Source organism: Ranitomeya variabilis, chromosome 4, assembly GCF_051348905.1.
Source record: "Ranitomeya variabilis isolate aRanVar5 chromosome 4, aRanVar5.hap1, whole genome shotgun sequence".
In the NCBI taxonomy this organism is placed as follows: domain Eukaryota; kingdom Metazoa; phylum Chordata; class Amphibia; order Anura; family Dendrobatidae; genus Ranitomeya; species Ranitomeya variabilis.
The window spans coordinates 219,513,606-219,530,908 of record NC_135235.1 but is presented as its reverse complement, the minus strand read 5'-3'; the positions used below and the strand labels follow the sequence as shown (position 1 = coordinate 219,530,908).

The window sequence follows — 17,303 nt, the reverse complement described above, 5'->3', positions numbered from 1 at the left end:
TTTTGGCAAAGTCGGGTTTCATGAAAGACGACCCGACCCCTGTGTGGGGTCGGCCATGAGGTCGGCGATCTTCTGAATCTGGTATCGGAATTCCGATACCGAGTTCCGATATGTTTGCGATATCGGAACTCGGTATCGGAATCCACATTTAAGTGTAAAATAAAGAATTAAAATAAAAAATATTGATATACTCACCCTCTGACGCGCCCTGGTACTAACCGGCATCTTCCGTTCCTAAGAATGGCGCTTGAAAGACCTTTCGAATGCTTCACGGCTTGTGATTGGTTGCGGCGGCCCACGTGACCGCTCAGCGACCAATCACAACAAGCCGTGACGTAATTCTCAGGTCCTAAATTCCTCATTCTAGGAATTTAGGCCATGAGAATTACGTCACGGCTTGTGATTGGTCGCTGAGCGGTCACGTGGGCCGCTGCGACCAATCACAAAGCCGTGACGTCATCTAAGGCCCTTCATGCGCTAATTCTTAAGAAGGAAGGCTGCCGGAAAGAAGCAGGGTGTGCGTCCGAGGGTGAGTATATACCTAATAGGAATATACTCACCCTCGGCTTCTTTCCGGCAGCCTTTCTTCTTAAGAATTAGCGCGTGAAATGACGTCACGGCTTTGTGATTGGTCGCGGCGGCCCACGTGACCGCTCAGCGACCAATCACAAGCCGTGACGTAATTCTCATGGCCTAAATTCCTAGAATGAGGAATTTAGGACCTGAGAATTACGTCACGGCTTGTTGTGATTGGTCGCTGAGCGGTCACGTGGGCCGCCGCGACCAATCACAAGCCGTGAAGCATTCGAAAGGTCTTTCAAGCGCCATTCTTAGGAACAGAAGATGCCGGTTAGTACCAGGGCGCGTCAGAGGGTGAGTATATCAATATTTTTTATTTTAATTCTTTATTTTACACTTAAATATGGATCCCAGGGCCTGAAGGAGAGTTTCCTCTCCTTCAGACCCTGGGAACCATAGTATCCCATTGCACTGCATTGGGTTTCGCGTTTCGGCCGACCCCGACCCCGACTTTTTTATAGGATCGGCCGATTTCACTCGACCCGACTTTTGAGAAAGTCGGGTTTCATGAAACCCGGCCTGATCCTATAAAAATAAAAGTCGCTCAACCCTACTCCATAGGACAAAGTGTCCAAAATCAGAAAACAATCAAAATGAAAACTATGTAAAAGACCATTATATTATAACTCTTAAGGTCCATCTTTTGGGGCAGAGGGATCTTCAAGCCTCCAAAAGGAATCCCTGTTCTTCCCTATTTCCTGTCTCTGTGAGAATTGTCCTTCAGAATCAGTTTTGAAAATGGACCAAACAACTGACATCTGAACTTATCTAAAGTACCCTAACATAGTCACTGTGCCTAGTTTGCCCCAATCAGAGATATATTTACCCTCCGAGAAGATCCATAAGGCTCTTTAAGAAAAGAATTGACCCGGACTTCCGCAAGAGTTGAAAAATGTCATGGGTACCATTAAGACCTCCAGGTAAACTGCATTTTTGAAAGTTTTACCGTGCGTGAAACCAAGATGCTTTTTCATTAGATAGTACATCAGCTCATCAAGCAGATGAAAGAAGCATTGGAGGCGTCAAAGAAGTGCTGAACATCCAAAAAGTAGTGTGGTCTGAATGGGGCATGGTTATAAGGAAGAAAAATATCCCACTTAAAGGACATGGCTAAAAGTTGTCTACCAAGAACTTAAAAAGTTCCTATGATTGCTAATGAAATAGTTAAGTATCCATGGTGCTCCAGTCATGCACTTTTGATTCTGTTTACTCTCAAAATATGAAAATATGCTTTCCTTTGTTATAGAAAGCAAAACAACCTGTCCAGGGCGATGTGCTCCTTACACAACCACAAACGTGTCTAAAATTTTACTTCTTGCTTGGCTTACCAGGACGGCATGCTCCTGACTCTACAGTATTTTTGCCTCATTTTTGCTTCGTGCTTCTCTTACCAGTGGTCACACCATATCCACCCAAGTGTTGACCAGGGCTGCCACTAGAAATTTCGGGGCCCCATGCTGGCAAAATTTTCGGGGCCCCCTTGAGACTCCGCCCAGGCTCCACCCCAGCCCCACCTCCCCGCTCCACCCCTCGAACTGTCTACAGTCCCACCGCTCTCTCTTGGAAAATCTCCACTTCTCACCGATCACACATTGACAGTTCCCATAACCAGATCACCATATAGCCGGCAGCTTTTGTTTTGTCCAAAAGATTTTTTAAGCCACCAAAATGACAAGGTAGACACTTTTGGCCAGGCCCTACTCTTCTGTAACCTATTAAATACAGTATTTGTTAAAATATGCAATACAATTTAGGTATATTTTTATTTATTTTTAAATTTTTAAAATGACCTATAATACCACATACAAGGAACAAATACCACAGCACCATGACCAGATGACATATTACCACCACAGTGATCGAATAATATCAAATACAAGGAACAAATACCACAACACCATGACCAGACCACATATTACCACCACATAGTGACTGAATACTACAATACTGATCAGTAATAACCCCCCCACAATACTATCACCATCAGTGCCATTATACACAGGAGATCTGTACTTAGTATGCAGTGTCTGTGTACAGGTAATACAGTGATCACCAGTGACATTATACACAGGAGCTCTGCATATAGTGTATAGGTAATACAGTGATCATTGGTGACATTATACACAGGACCGCTGTATACTGTATAGTATATGCAGCGCCCCAGAGTCCTGGTCGTTGCAGTAATGTCATTCTTCCACCAGGGGGAGTGATGTTACATCTGAAGGTAATAAAGGAGATCTTCCTACCAGGTATCACAAAACAAACACCACACTTCACACTCCAATCCACCAGGGGGAGCTATGCTCCTATCTAGTAGGGCACTCCTCACAGAAGGGTAAAACTGGTGGTTTGGATAGAAAGTTAGTCAGACGCTGCCTGGGTTTGACCCAGTGAGTACCTGTCAGGCAGACAGGGGGAAAAGGAGGAACATCTGAGCTGCAGACAGAGGGTCCCTGTCAGGGGTGGGATCCTGACAGAGGCCTAGCAGGATAGAAAGCTACGGAGCTGCGCCTGCCCCACGTGCGGCAGCATCCTAAGAAAGGACACGAAGAGAACTGTGTGGTAGAGAGTGAGAAACGAAGTCACAGCACAAGGAGAAAACACCGGGAGGAGTTCAGCCCTGCAATAGGCTGCCTCCGTCTGAGGCGCGTAGCCGGTGGCCGGAACACCGAGGGAGTAATTGACTCTACGCATTACTTCAGAGACCGGCAGGACAGTCAATTGCAAGTTGGCTGCCCGACCTAATTACCTAAGAAGACACAGTGGCAAATTGTGGGGGTCGGGGCGTCTCTATGGTCCCTATAAACAAGCCTCAGGCCATCAGTCATATGGATTTGTCCTATCCATACCATCTGGGGGACAGAGAGAAAGATATCTAGAACATCCACGAAAGTTGTGAGGACCTTACCGAGTTGCTCAGCAGGGAGGGACTACAACACGCAGGTGCTAGTAGGAAGGCTACTGATTTCCACCTGGATAAGGGGACTCTGGATTTGCCTTCGGACCGGCCGGACTCTGCCAACCCTGTGGTCTGCACTCTGGACTGTGGATGCTGAAGTCTTCAGTAAACAAGGTAAAGAGGCTGCAACCTTGTGTCCTCGTTATTCACTGCGCCTCACATCATCCACCATCACCATCTACACTTCTGGGAAGCCCTGGGGATACACTTCACCTGTGGTAAGGTATACCATCTAACTGCCATAACATCACCCCAGCAGACCCCTAAGCAGCGTCGGTCCCCCTGACCGAATACCACAGGTGGCGTCATGAACATTATACAAACTTTCCCTTTATTGGACACCCCTCAAAGGGCCACGGACCGGGTCAGGCCACCGTGACATCCCCCAAACCGAAGGACCTTGTACCGAGTACCCCATTGCCCTTAAAGGGAACCTGTCACCACGTTTTTGGAAGATGGGATAAAAATAGCGTTAAATAGGGGCAGAGGTGGGCATTACATTAGTGTGTTTGTTATGCATTTATTACCCACCTAAGTTGCCGAAATACCTTTGCAAAGTCTCCGTTTTCGCCTGTCAATCAGGCTGGTCTGGTCAAAAGGGCGTCTTGTCTTCCCCCAGATTTTGCGTAGTTTTCCGTTGGTGGCGTAGTGGTGTGCGCATGCCCAAAGTCCTGAATCCTCTGCCAGGGGATTTAAAAGAGCGCGCTGTTCGTTTTCATTGGTGATCGGTGGGCGCGGCCATCTTCCTTTGGCCGCGCGTGCGCAGAAGCGGCGCTCTGCTGGCCGCGGCTTCAGGAAAATGGCCGCGGGATGCCGCGCGTGCGCAGATGGATATCGCGGCGGCCATTTTCCTGAAGCCGCGGCCAGCAGAGCGCCGCTTCTGCGCACGCGCGGCCAAAGGAAGATGGCCGCGCCCACCGATCACCAATGAAAACGAACAGCGCGCTCTTTTAAATCCCCTTGCAGAGGATTCGGGACCTTGGGCATGCGCACACCACTACGCCACCAACGGAAAACTACGCAAAATCTGGGGGAAGACAACGCCCTTTTGACCAGACCAGCCTGATTGACAGGCGAAAACGGAGACTTTGCAAAGGTATTTCGGCAACTTAGGTGGGTAATAAACGCATAACAAACACACTAATGTAATGCCCACTTCTGCCCTTATTTAACGCTATTTTTATCCCATCTTCCAAAAACGTGGTGACAGGTTCCCTTTAACGTGGGGGCGCTCCATATACAGTGTATAGTGCAAGTGTATAGGTAACACACTGACTCACAAGTGACATCTCTAGGTGAAGTCCTTCATCTTTCATTCAGCACAGACCGCCATCACTTCATCCAGCCAGGACTCTTCTCTGCAGGAAATAACACCGTTATCTCGAGTTCCGCTTGCAGAACACATTACTTAATTTTCCCAACTTCTACATTACACCACATGAAGATGGCAACATAGTATCACTCTACACAGTAATAGGACCGCCCCTCCATTTAAAACAGTATACTCAAAAAATAAAATAAATACATCACTGCAGTAATAATATCCCTTAATTAGCCCCTATGGTAATAATATTCGCCATCCTAGCCCCGTGTATCTCATTCCTGGCGTCAGCCATATGTTCTCCCATCCTGCCCTAATGAGTATCCATTCTGCCCCATATGATCTCCTGATCCTGCCCTGTTGTGAATTCTGCTCTTGGGCTCCCTCTGGTGGTTATAAGTGGTACTGCTGCTGTCTTTGGATCACAGCATTTATCAGGTGTGTCCACCTATTACAATTATGACTGGGCTATTTAGTCCAGCTGGATCCTTTAGTTAGTGCCAGTTGTCCATTGTTCCTGGAGGATTCACATCTCTGCCTGTTTTCTCCTGCTCTGCTGCCCAAATCAGCAAAGATAAGTTCTGGCTATTGTTTTTGCAGCCCACATGCTGTGGGCTTTACAGTTCAGTGCATTTCATGTTTTTGTCCAGCTTAGTCTGTGTAAGAATTTGTTCAGCCAAGCTGGTATCTCTGAGAGATGCAGATCTACCCCTCCATATCTTTAGTTAGAGGTGGAGATTTTGGTATTTTCTGTGGTGGATATTTTCTAGTGTTTTAATACTGACCGCACAGTACTCTGTCCTTTCCTTTCTATTTAGCTAGAGTGGCCTCCTTTGCTAAATTCTGTTTTCAGTCTGCGTATGTTTTTTCCTCTCCTTTCACAGTCAATATTTGTGGGGGGCTGTCTATCCTTTGGGGATTTTCTCTGAGGCAAGATAGTTTTCCCTTTTCTATCTATGGGGGTATTTGGTCCTCCGGCTGTGTCAAGGTGTCTAGGATTGGTGGGAACATCCCACGGCTGCTTCTAGTTGCGTGTTAAGTTCGGGGTCTGCGGTCAGTACAGGTACCACCTTCTCCAGAGTACGTCTCATGCTGCTCCTAGGCCACCAGATCATAACAGTACAACTGGCCAACATTGAGTTAAACGCATCTCAGAAGAAGGGAAGAAAAGTGCTGAGCCATTTTTTTTCTGTAGTCTGATCTTTCCTCTTTTACTCTGGGTGGCTCAGGAGTTAGGCGCTGGTATGGATGTTCAGGGATTGGTTTCTCGTGTGGATCAACTTGCTGCTAGAGTACAGGGTATTTCCGATTATATTGTTCAGACTCCGGTTTTAGAGCTTAGAATTCCAACTCCTGATTTGTTTTTTGGGGACAGGTCCAAATTTTTGAGCTTTAAAAATAATTGTAAAGTGTTTTTTGCTCTGAAACCCCGTTCATCTGGTGATCCCATTCAGCAGGTTAAAATTGTCATCTCCCTGCCACGTGGTGATCCTCAGGAATGGGCATTTTCCTTGGAATCGGGGAATCCGGCTTTGCTTAATGTGGACGGTTTTTTTCAGGCGCTTGGATTATTGTATGATGAACCTAATTCAGTGGATCATGCTGAGAAGACCTTGTTGGCCCTGTGTCAGGGTCAAGAAGCAGCAGAATCATATTGCCAGAAATTTAGAAAATGGTCTGTGCTGACTAAATGGAATGAGGATGCTTTGGCGGCAATTTTCAGAAAGGGCCTTTCTGAAGCCGTTAAAGATGTTATGGTGGGGTTCCCCACGCCTGCTGGTCTGAGTGATTCTATGTCTCTGGCTATTCAGATTGATCGGCGCTTGCGCGAGCACAGGGTTGTGCACAATATGGCGTTGTCCTCCGAGCGGAGTCCTGAGCCTATGCAGTGTGATAGGATTTTGTCTAGAGCTGAACGACAAGGACTCAGACGCCAGAATGGGTTGTGTTTTTACTGTGGCGATTCTGCTCATGTTATTTCTGATTGCCCTAAGCGTACAAAGAGAATCGATATTTCAGTTACTATCAGTACTGTACAACCTAAATTTCTGTTATCTGTGACCTTGATCTGCTCATTATCGTCATTTTCTGTCATGGCATTTGTGGATTCAGGTGCTGCTTTGAACTTGATGGACTTAGAATTTGCCAGGCGTTGTGGTTTCCCCTTGCAGCCTTTGCAGAGCCCTATTCCTTTGAGGGGCATTGATGCTACAACTTTGGCTAGAAATAAACCCCAGTTTTGGACACAGGTGACCATGTGCATGGCGCCAGCCCATCAGGAAGATTGTCGTTTTCTGGTGTTGCATAATTTGCATGATGCTATTGTGCTGGGTTTTCCATGGTTACAGGTACATAATCCGGTGTTAGATTGGAAATCTATGTCTGTGACTAGTTGGGGTTGTCAGGGGGTTCATAATAACGTTCCTTTGATGTCAATTTCCTCTTCCCCCTCTTCTGAAATTCCTGAGTTTTTGTCAGATTTCCAGGATGTATTCGATGAGCCCAAGTCCAGTTCCCTTCCACCGCATAGGGACTGTGATTGTGCTATTGACTTGATTCCAGGCTGTAAGTTCCCTAAGGGTCGACTTTTCAACCTGTCGGTGCCAGAACATGCTGCCATGCGGAGTTATGTTAAGGAGTCTTTGGAGAAAGGGCATATTCGGCCATCTTCTTCACCATTGGGAGCGGGTTTTTTTTTGTTGCCAAGAAGGATGGCTCCTTGAGACCCTGTATTGATTATCGCCTCTTGAATAAGATCACGGTCAAATTTCAATACCCTTTGCCTTTGCTTTCTGATTTGTTTGCTAGGATTAAGGGGGCTTGTTGGTTTACTAAGATTGACCTTCGAGGGGTGTATAATCTTGTTCGTATTAAGCAGGGTGACGAATGGAAAACTGCGTTTAATACGCCCGAACGCCATTTTGAATACCTTGTGATGCCATTCGGGCTCTCTAATGCTCCATCTGTGTTTCAGTCTTTCATGCATGATATCTTCCAGAGTTATCTTGATAGATTCATGATTGTATATTTGGATGATATTTTGATTTTTTCCGATGATTGGGAGTCTCATGTGAAACAGGTCAGGATGGTATTTCAGATCCTTCGTGATAATGCTTTATTTGTGAAGGGGTCTAAATGCCTCTTTGGAGTGCAAAAGGTTTCTTTTTTGGGCTTCATTTTTTCTCCCTCATCTATAGAAATGGATCCGGTTAAGGTTCAGGCCATTCATGATTGGGTTCAGCCCACGTCCGTGAAGAGCCTTCAGAAATTTTTGGGCTTTGCTAATTTTTATCGCCGTTTCATTGCCAACTTCTCCAGTGTGGTTAAACCCCTGACCGATTTGACCAAGAAAGGCGCTGATGTGACGAATTGGCCTTCTGCGGCTGTTTCTGCCTTTCAGGAGCTTAAACGCCGATTTACTTCTGCTCCTGTGTTGCGTCAGCCAGATGTTTCCCTTCCATTTCAGGTTGAGGGTGACGCTTCTGAGATTGGGGCAGGGGCCGTTTTGTCTCAGAGGAATTCTGATGGTTCCTTGATGAAACCGTGTGCCTTTTTTTCTCGAAAGTTTTCGCCTGCAGAATGCAATTATGATGTTGGCAATCGGGAGTTGTTGGCTATGAAGTGGGCATTCGAGGAATGGCGACATTGGCTTGACGGAGCCAAGCACCGTATTGTGGTCTTGACCGATCATAAAAATTTGATTTACCTCGAGTCTGCCAAAAGGCTGAATCCTAGACAGGCTCGATGGTCCCTGTTTTTCTCCCGTTTTGATTTTGTGGTCTCATATCTTCCGGGTTCTAAGAATGTTAAGGCTGATGCCCTCTATAGGAGGTTTTTGCCTGATTCTCCTGGGGTCCCTGAACCTGTCGGTATTCTGAAGGAAGGGGTGGTTCTTTCTGCCATCTCCCCTGATTTACGACGGGTTCTTCAGGAATTTCAGGCTGATAAACCTGACCGCTGTCCAGTGGGGAAACTGTTTGTTCCTGATAGATGGACTAGTAAAGTGATTTCTGAGGTTCATTGTTCTGTGTTGGCTGGCCATCCTGGAATTTTTGGTACCAGAGATTTGGTTGGTAGGTCCTTTTGGTGGCCTTCTTTGTCACGGGAAGTGCATTCTTTTGTGCAGTCCTGTGGGACTTGTGCGCGGGCCAAGCCTTGCTGTTCCCGCACTAGTGGGTTGCTTTTGCCTTTGCCGGTCCCTGAGAGGTCTTGGACGCATATTTCTATGGATTTTATTTCAGATCTTCCGGTTTCCCAGAAGATGTCTGTTATCTGGGTGGTTTGTGACCGGTTTTCTAAGATGGTTCATTTGGTACCTTTGCCTAAATTGCCTTCTTCCTCTGATTTGGTTCCGTTGTTTTTTCAGCATGTGGTTCGTTTGCATGGCATTCCGGAGAATATTGTGTCCGACAGAGGTTCCCAGTTTGTTTCTAGGTTTTGGTGGGCCTTTTGTGCTAGGCTGGGCATTGATTTGTCTTTTTCTTCCGCATTTCATCCTCAGACAAATGGCCAAACTGAGCGAACTAATCAGACGTTGGAAACTTATTTGAGATGTTTTGTGTCTGCTGATCAGGATGATTGGGTGGCTTTTTTGCCATTGGCCGAGTTTGCCCTTAATAATCGGGCTAGTTCTGCTACTTTGGTTTTCGCCCTTCTTTTGTAATTTTGGTTTTCATCCTTGTTTTTCTTCAGGGCAGGTTGAGCCTTCTGATTGTCCTGGTGTGGATTCTGTGGTTGACAGGTTGCAGCAGATTTGGGCTCATGTGGTGGACAATTTGGTGTTGTCTCAGGAGGAGGCTCAGCGTTTTGCTAACCGTCGTCGGTGTGTTGGTTCCCGGCTGCGGGTTGGGGATTTGGTCTGGTTGTCTATAGGATCTCTGAGATTATCAACCCAGTGTCTTTTTGTTTGGCCCTTCCGGCCTCTTTTGCCATCCATAATGTTTTCCATAGATCTTTGTTGCGGAAATATGTGGTGCGCGTTGTTCCTTCTGTTGATCCTCCTGCCCCTGTGTTGGTTGAAGGGGAGTTGGAGTATGTGGTTGAGAAAATTTTGGATTCTCGTTTTTCGAGGCGGAAGCTTCAGTACCTTGTCAAGTGGAAGGGTTATGGCCAGGAGGATAATTCTTGGGATTTTGCAGATGCAGATCTACCCCTCCATATCTTTAGTTAGAGGTGGAGATTTTGGTATTTTCTGTGGTGGATATTTTCTAGTGTTTTAATACTGACCGCACAATAGTCTGTCCTTTCCTTTCTATTTAGGTAGAGTGGCCTCCTTTGCTAAATTCTGTTTTCAGTCTGCCTATGTTTTTTCCTCTCCTTTCACAGTCAATATTTGTGGGGGGCTGTCTATCCTTTGGGGATTTTCTCTGAGGCAAGATAGTTTTCCCTTTTCTATCTATGGGGGTATTTGGTCCTCCGGCTGTGTCGAGGTGTCTAGGATTGGTTGGAACATCCCACGGCTGCTTCTAGTTGCGTGTTAAGTTCGGGGTCTGCGGTCAGTACAGGTACCACCTTCTCCAGAGTACGTCTCATGCTGCTCCTAGGCCACCAGATCATAACACTGCCCCATCTGTCTCCATCGTATCCATCTTGCCCCATTATCTTGCCCCATCTGTCTCCAATCCTGCCCTCAGTGTCTCCAATCATGCCTGTATCACCATTCTGCACCATCTCCAATCATGCCCCCATGTCTGCAATCATGCCCCCTGTGTCTCCATTCTGCCCCATCTGTTTCCAATCCTGCCCCATCTGTCTCCAGTCATGCCCCAGTGTCTCCAGTCATGCCCCCATGCCTTTCATCCTGCCCCCTGTGTCTCCAATCATGCCCCGTATCTCTATTCTGCCCTGTGTCCAGCATTCTGCCCCTGTGTCCAGCGTTCTGCCCCAATGTCCAGCTTTCTGCCCGTGTCCAGCATTCTGCCCCTGTGTCCAGCGTTCTACCCCTGTGTCCAGCGTTCTGCCACTGTGTCCAGCGTTCTGCCCCTCTGTCCAGCTTTCTGCCCTTGTGTCCAGCTTTCTGCCCCTGTGTCCAGCATTCTGCCCCTGTGTCCAGCGTTCTGCCCCTGTGTCCAGCTTTCTATCCCTGTGTCCAGCTTTCTGCCCCTGTGTCCAGTGTTCTGCCCGTGTCCAGCTTTCTGCCCCTGTGTCCAGCTTTCTGCCTCTGTGTCCAGCGTTCTGCCTCTGTGTCCAGCTTTCTGCCCCTATGTCCAGCGTTCTGCTCCTGTGTCCAGCATTCTGCCTCTGTGTCCAGTGTTCTGCCTCTGCGTCCAGCTTTCTGCCCCTGTGTCCAGCTTTCTGCCCCGTGTCCAGCATTCTGCCCTGGCCCCCCCGGATCGCCGCTCTTAATAAAAAAAAAAAGACAAGTTTTGCTTACCTGCCGCGCTTCTGCTCTCTACACGCAGCTGAAGCGTGCACTCGCCCGCAACTGACAATGACGTCAGACGCCGGTGACATGCCAAACAGACTACTCAGTTTTCACAGTTGGTGTTCTCATCTCAGGGATCTCTCTGCAATCTCCAAAAGCTTCCCTCTCTGGAGTGTATCTGCAGTCTCACTTCAGATCCCACTCTCTTCAGTTTCTCCAGACACTTCACCCTTAGATTTCTCTTTAGTCAAGTCACAGCGGACAGTGGAGGTTTATCATATTGTCTTCAAAACAAATTAGGTACAGATCACTTTTGACAGTAGTCTCTGTGTCCTATTCTGGCATCTCAAAAAGATCGCAAATAAAGATGGCCTCATGGCAGCCAATCAGAAAGCAGCTACATATCGATTAAATAATTTATCCAACATTGGTATGATCATACTTAACTCAGATACTGGCTCCTATTGGGAGGATCCTCATCTGATTGGTCAGTAAAGCAATCAACCAGAGACCTGTAGTGGGAAGATGCTAAACTGATTGGTTTTCTCACATGGGTGCCTCTGTGGCTAATGCAATAACTTTCAATGTGTAAAAATGCAGAAGCAATTTTTGGTGATTTGCCGCAATCGAATCACAAATTTTCAAATTTGCCAAAATTTCATAAAATTTGATACAGATTTGATAAGCATCAAATCCATTTGTTATTCTCTAAAGAAGACTCACCGTCACATCGGTTTACTAAAAAATATTTGGGGCATGAGTTATGGCTTGTGATTCATGATTCCTGTACTATCGAATGCTAGATGGACCTGAACTTTAATTTGAACTTAATGGTCTGAGATGGAATGGATATCATACTGGTGACTCTAGCCCATAAAAGACATGGACTGGGTGTCAGGTTTAGATAGTGTGCCATAAATATATAGAGTAGCTAGAAATGTGTGGAAATACTTAAAAATACACAAAAGAATTTTTTTTAATTTGCAAGAAAATGTATTTAGTATTTTAAGAGAATTTTTAACATATGCTTAAAGCAATGCATAGATTGATTTTATTTTATTTAGTATTTTATAAGATTTTTGAACTTATGCAGAAAGCAATGCATAGTTTCATTTGATTTTCATCTGTATTTTCTGGCTCTCGGAGAGCAATTATTATTTAACAGATATGATGTTTTCCATTGGGCACCGCAGGCTTTCAACTTTTCCCACTGAGGTCCCAAGTAGTATTTTATATCCAATAACACAGGCTCCTTTTGTAGCGCAGCCAGCGAATGCATATTTCTTCTCCACATCGCCTAAATGCAAAAGTAAGGCAAAGGATTGCAAATTAACATTCATATGCAGCTTAGTAAAATACATATTCACATGTCTGTATCTGTGGACAAGGCTTTTTGTCCAGATTCTTCTAGAACAAGTAGATGTCAACTAATATGGCTACCATTATGGCCAATGGAAGGGTTGAGTTTCTTAGAATGGAAATTAGAAATGTTGTGAGGTTCTATAGAAATGACGTATTGGAATACCCATGACTTATTTCCCCTGTGGTGGTGCTGCAGAGAAAATAAACACTTAAAAACAGGTATCCCCCAAAATTATAACTGACCACCGTAAATTCGAGCAAGGTGACACTTTGTGATTAGCTTCTAAGAGGTTGGAAAATGAGTCTACCCCTGTATCCACCTGCATTATTAAGGATTTATGCCTCTTGAATTTATTGTCATAACTTTGTTGGCTAAGAAGAGTTATCACCTTGTCAAGGTTAATGGTGGAGATTCTACCAGATTACCTACCCAAGATCTGTAGATTACAAGCCTATTGTGAGATTATTCAGTCCATCAAGAATGATGAACTTGTACGACTTTTCCTCTTCGTGAATAAAGCAAGGTTTAGTTTACAGCACTTGAGTGGTGCTACTGGTTTTAAGGTCCAGGCTATAGTTTTATACTTACCCACCATTGTCTTCTCCTTTTATTGGCGTCACTCCAGTTCCGCGGCTCCATCTTGTGAATCCAACTTTTGACTGACCGGAAGTCAGAGGTAATGATCAAAAGCGCTAAATGTAAAACATTCTTCAGTCTTACATTGAAAAGTGCCCTCATCTCGCTCCTTATACAAACCCTGGAGCGATCCAACAGGTCACAACCTCCTGAAGACCGACCGGAGTGGTGCTGATAGAAGGTGAAGAGTGCAGCAGGTAAGTATGAGACTAGGGTCAAGGATCATAGATTAATAACACCACTTCAGAGTTGCAATTAAAATAAATGCTGAAATGGTGCTTAAAAGTTGTTTCCAAACAGTCTCCTATAGACCCTTTCTTTCCTTTCACCATCCCTAAAAGGTAAACCACAGGACCACCCATGGAAATTGTGTACTATATTCTTAAAGGGTCACATATATTTCCCCAAGACTTGCATAAATAATTATATCTCTGCAATCAGGCTCTATATCAGGATTTTAGTAAGTTACAGCTTGTGATAATCCCACAACTACCCATTCAACTATGACCCAATATTCGACCTCATTTGGATGTATGTGAACTTAATGTTTTTTAACCCCTTAATGACAGCCAATACGTCTTTTAACTGACCTGAAATATAAGAGAATAGCTTCCCCATACAGGTGACAATCCAGCAGTTGTTGACTACACTATAGCTGACAACTTGCTGTATCAGCCACGATCAGTGTTGTCACCGTACATATCTGTTTAACCCCTTAGATGCTGCTGTCAATAGTGACTACACCATTATAAACTGTTAATAGGGTGTGGGGGCCTCCTCTTTATCCAAACTGGTGCCCTCAGGTCAGGATTTTGTGGTCCTGATGTTTGCCATGTCAGTTCATGACCAAATAGCAGCCTTAGAGTCTGACAGCTCTAGTAATCTGTTCAGAAGTTAGAGGCATTTAGGTGGTAAAAATACACATTTGCATTTCTGTCATACCACTTTGCATTAATTCCTGTAAAGCACCTGAAGGGTTAATCAACTACCTGACAGCAGTTTTCAATATGTCTAGGGGTGCTGTTTTTAAAATGGTATCACGTTTGGGGGTTTCCCAATATATAGGACCCCTAAAGTCACTTCAAACATGGATAAGTCCCTAAAAAAAAAAATTTTGTACATTTCCTTGGAAAAATGAAAAATTGCTGCTACATTTTTAAACCTCCTAAAATGCTAACAAAGTAAAATAACATTTTACAAATGGTGCTGATGTAAAGCCGACATGTGGGAAATGTTATTTATTAATGGTTTGCTGTGGTATGACCATCTGGATTAAAGAAATAATCATTCAAATTTAGAAAATTGATATTTGTTTACCTTTTTTCTCAAATTTTTGATATTTTTTATAAATAAACACAAAACATATTGACCTAAATTTACCATTATCATAAAGTATAATGTATCACGAAAAAACAGTCTCAAAATCACTGGGAATTGTTGAAGCGTTGCAGAGTTATTACCACATAAAGTGACACTGGTCAGATTTCAAAAATTTGGCTCCGTCACTAAGGGGTTAAAACATATTATTATCTAACACATCAATAAAAGTTATTTTTTATTCACACACCCCTCTTTTTCTCTTTCCCCTTCCCTATTACTCTACAATTTTTTGTATGTGAATAATGTCCCATGAGAATTGACCATTGATTACAGGCTTTAAATATCTAACCCAATGCTAAAGATAAAAATCAGGTGATGCTTTCCTCCCAGCCAGTCCCTGCTTACCTGTAAAGCAGGGGGCACCCATCTCCACCATTGGCTAACACCAGAGAAGGCATTGTTCTGCGTTGCTTGACACAGCGTCACATGTCTCTCGGACCTCAAAACAAGTGGGAAGCGCAGCAGTCCATGTTTCCACATCACTCACCACATCCACACATGAGAAACACTGCCCCCAGCATGGACACACCAGCAGGGAAGTCTGGAAACCAGAGGAGGACGATTGCGTCCACGGAAGGTATTCCTAACACTACAATATTTCTCAGGAGTCCATTTAGTGTTTCCATCGGCACCCTAGTATCATGGTCTTGGGATACCAATGGGTTGTCATCCTAGCCATGAGTCAACTGAAGTCATCCATTTCTGCTATATTGGTTCTCCTGTGACTGGGCTTCATAAGAAACCATAATTTTTTACTATATACTGCAAAATCCCCAATATTGCAATATATAGTACAAGCAATCAAATGTTCACAGATTCAGTTCTACTAGAGAAACTGAAAATACAAGTAAAAAACATTTTTTTTTCAAAAATACTGTATTTTAAATTTACAAAAACATAAAAATTTGACTCCCTCCCCTTTTTTTGCATAAAATATAATGAAGTGAAAAAAATAAAACAACGTGCATATTAGGATTACCAAGCCTATAAAAGGCTAATATATAATAATAATTTTATAATAATAATTTTATTTATATAGCGCCAACATATTCCGCAGCACTTTACAACTTATAGAGGGGACTTGTACAGACAATAGACATTACAGCATAACAGAAATCACAGTTTAAAACAGATACCAGGAGGAATGAGGGCCCTGCTGCTCGCAAGCTTACAAACTATGAGGAAATGGGGAGACACGAGAGGTGGATGGTAACAATTGCTTTAGTTATTTGTACCAGCCATAGTGTAAGGCTCGGGTGTTCATGTAAAGCTGCATAAACCAGTTAACTGCCTAAGTATCTAGGAGTACAGACGCAGAGGCTATTAACTGCTGAAAGTGTATGAGAACATGATGCGAGGAACCTGATTATGGTTTGTTTTTTTTTTATTAGGCCACGCAGGGATAGTTAGGTTAATGCGTTGAGGCAGTAGGCCAATCTGAACAAATGAGTTTTTAGGGCACGCTTAAAACTGTGGAGATTGGGGATTAATCGTATTAAATACGAGTTATATATATCAAAATATATAACTATTTAACCCGTATAGTAAATTTAAAAAAAAAAAATGCATTTCCGAAATTTATATTTTATTTTTGTGTGTTATCTTTCACAAAAAAATGCAATAAAAATAAACTACAGTGTGTGACCCTTCTTGGAATTTCCCCAATTTTTCCATACACTAAATGTTAAAATATATGTTGTCTTTCAAAACTACGACTTGTGCAGTAGAAAGCCCCCATACATCTTTGTCAATGAAGAAAAATAAAAAAAGTAATTTAACCAAAAACTAAAATTGGCTTTAGATACTAAAGGGAACCTGCCACCAGATTTTTCCCATATAACATAGGTCCTGAAACTATAAGCCCTTTGTTACAGCTTATTAGATATGTTCCCAATATGCTCTAGAAGGCACAAAAAGATGGCTTTTATTATACTCGCAGATGACGAAGTCCGACCGATCAACTGGGCGAAGCTGGTTATTGATCTGGTGCCTCCTTTCTTCTTGCGATTTTTGTCCTTCTTGACATAGGATGCGTCAAACTCACAGTGTCCTTCATTGCTCTCCTGCTTACGTGCACGTTTCAGCACTGCCGATGGCAGAGCAAAGCATTGTAGAGGGCATACATCGGCGATATTTGGCCACATTACTGTGCTCTGCCCTCGGCAGTGCAAAGAGAAGTACACCTATGCAAGAGCGTGATGGAGGACACTGTGGATGACGTAGGATGTGTCATCCAGGTGAAGCAAAATAGAAATAATAAGAAGAGATGAGGTGCTGGATCAAGAAGTTTGACGCCCATCGGACTGTATCGCACCCTATGTTGCGGACAAAAATACATCATTCTAGAATTTTATATATAAGGGTTTACAGGTGCTGCCCCCACTTTATATGGGAAAACCTGGTGACAGATATTGTCCCTAACAAAGCCATTCTTTAAAAATTGCCGTGATAGATATCAGTTAATTTTCTTAGTGGCTCTGAGATAAGGGGGAAGTATATGATGAAACAATTGTGATGACTCTGGACAGGATGATGCCACCTCCATCCTGGTCAGGTCAAAGTTAAGTTTAGTCCACCTCTCTTTGGTTTTGGGGCGGCTGTTTAATGTTGGCAGTTCCTGAAATGTGTGTCGGTGATGCTCCCGTATATTTGGCTTGTGATTGCTGACCCAGGTTCTCGTCCATAAAGGTTGTGCCTCTCT

General features: G+C 44.1%; 1 protein-coding gene across 1 annotated transcript in view; it reads right to left on the bottom strand.

Annotated features, from left to right (window-relative positions):
- Positions 1–12,193: 12,193 nt before the first annotated feature.
- LOC143770407 (phospholipase A2 inhibitor and Ly6/PLAUR domain-containing protein-like) overlaps positions 12,194–17,303 on the bottom strand; it is a 56,174-nt gene continuing 51,064 nt past the window's right edge. The window contains exon 6 of the mRNA XM_077260018.1: positions 12,194–12,520. Coding sequence (XP_077116133.1) covers positions 12,378–12,520 — 143 coding nt within the window. The 3' untranslated portion in view covers positions 12,194–12,377. The remainder of the gene's footprint in view (positions 12,521–17,303) is intronic.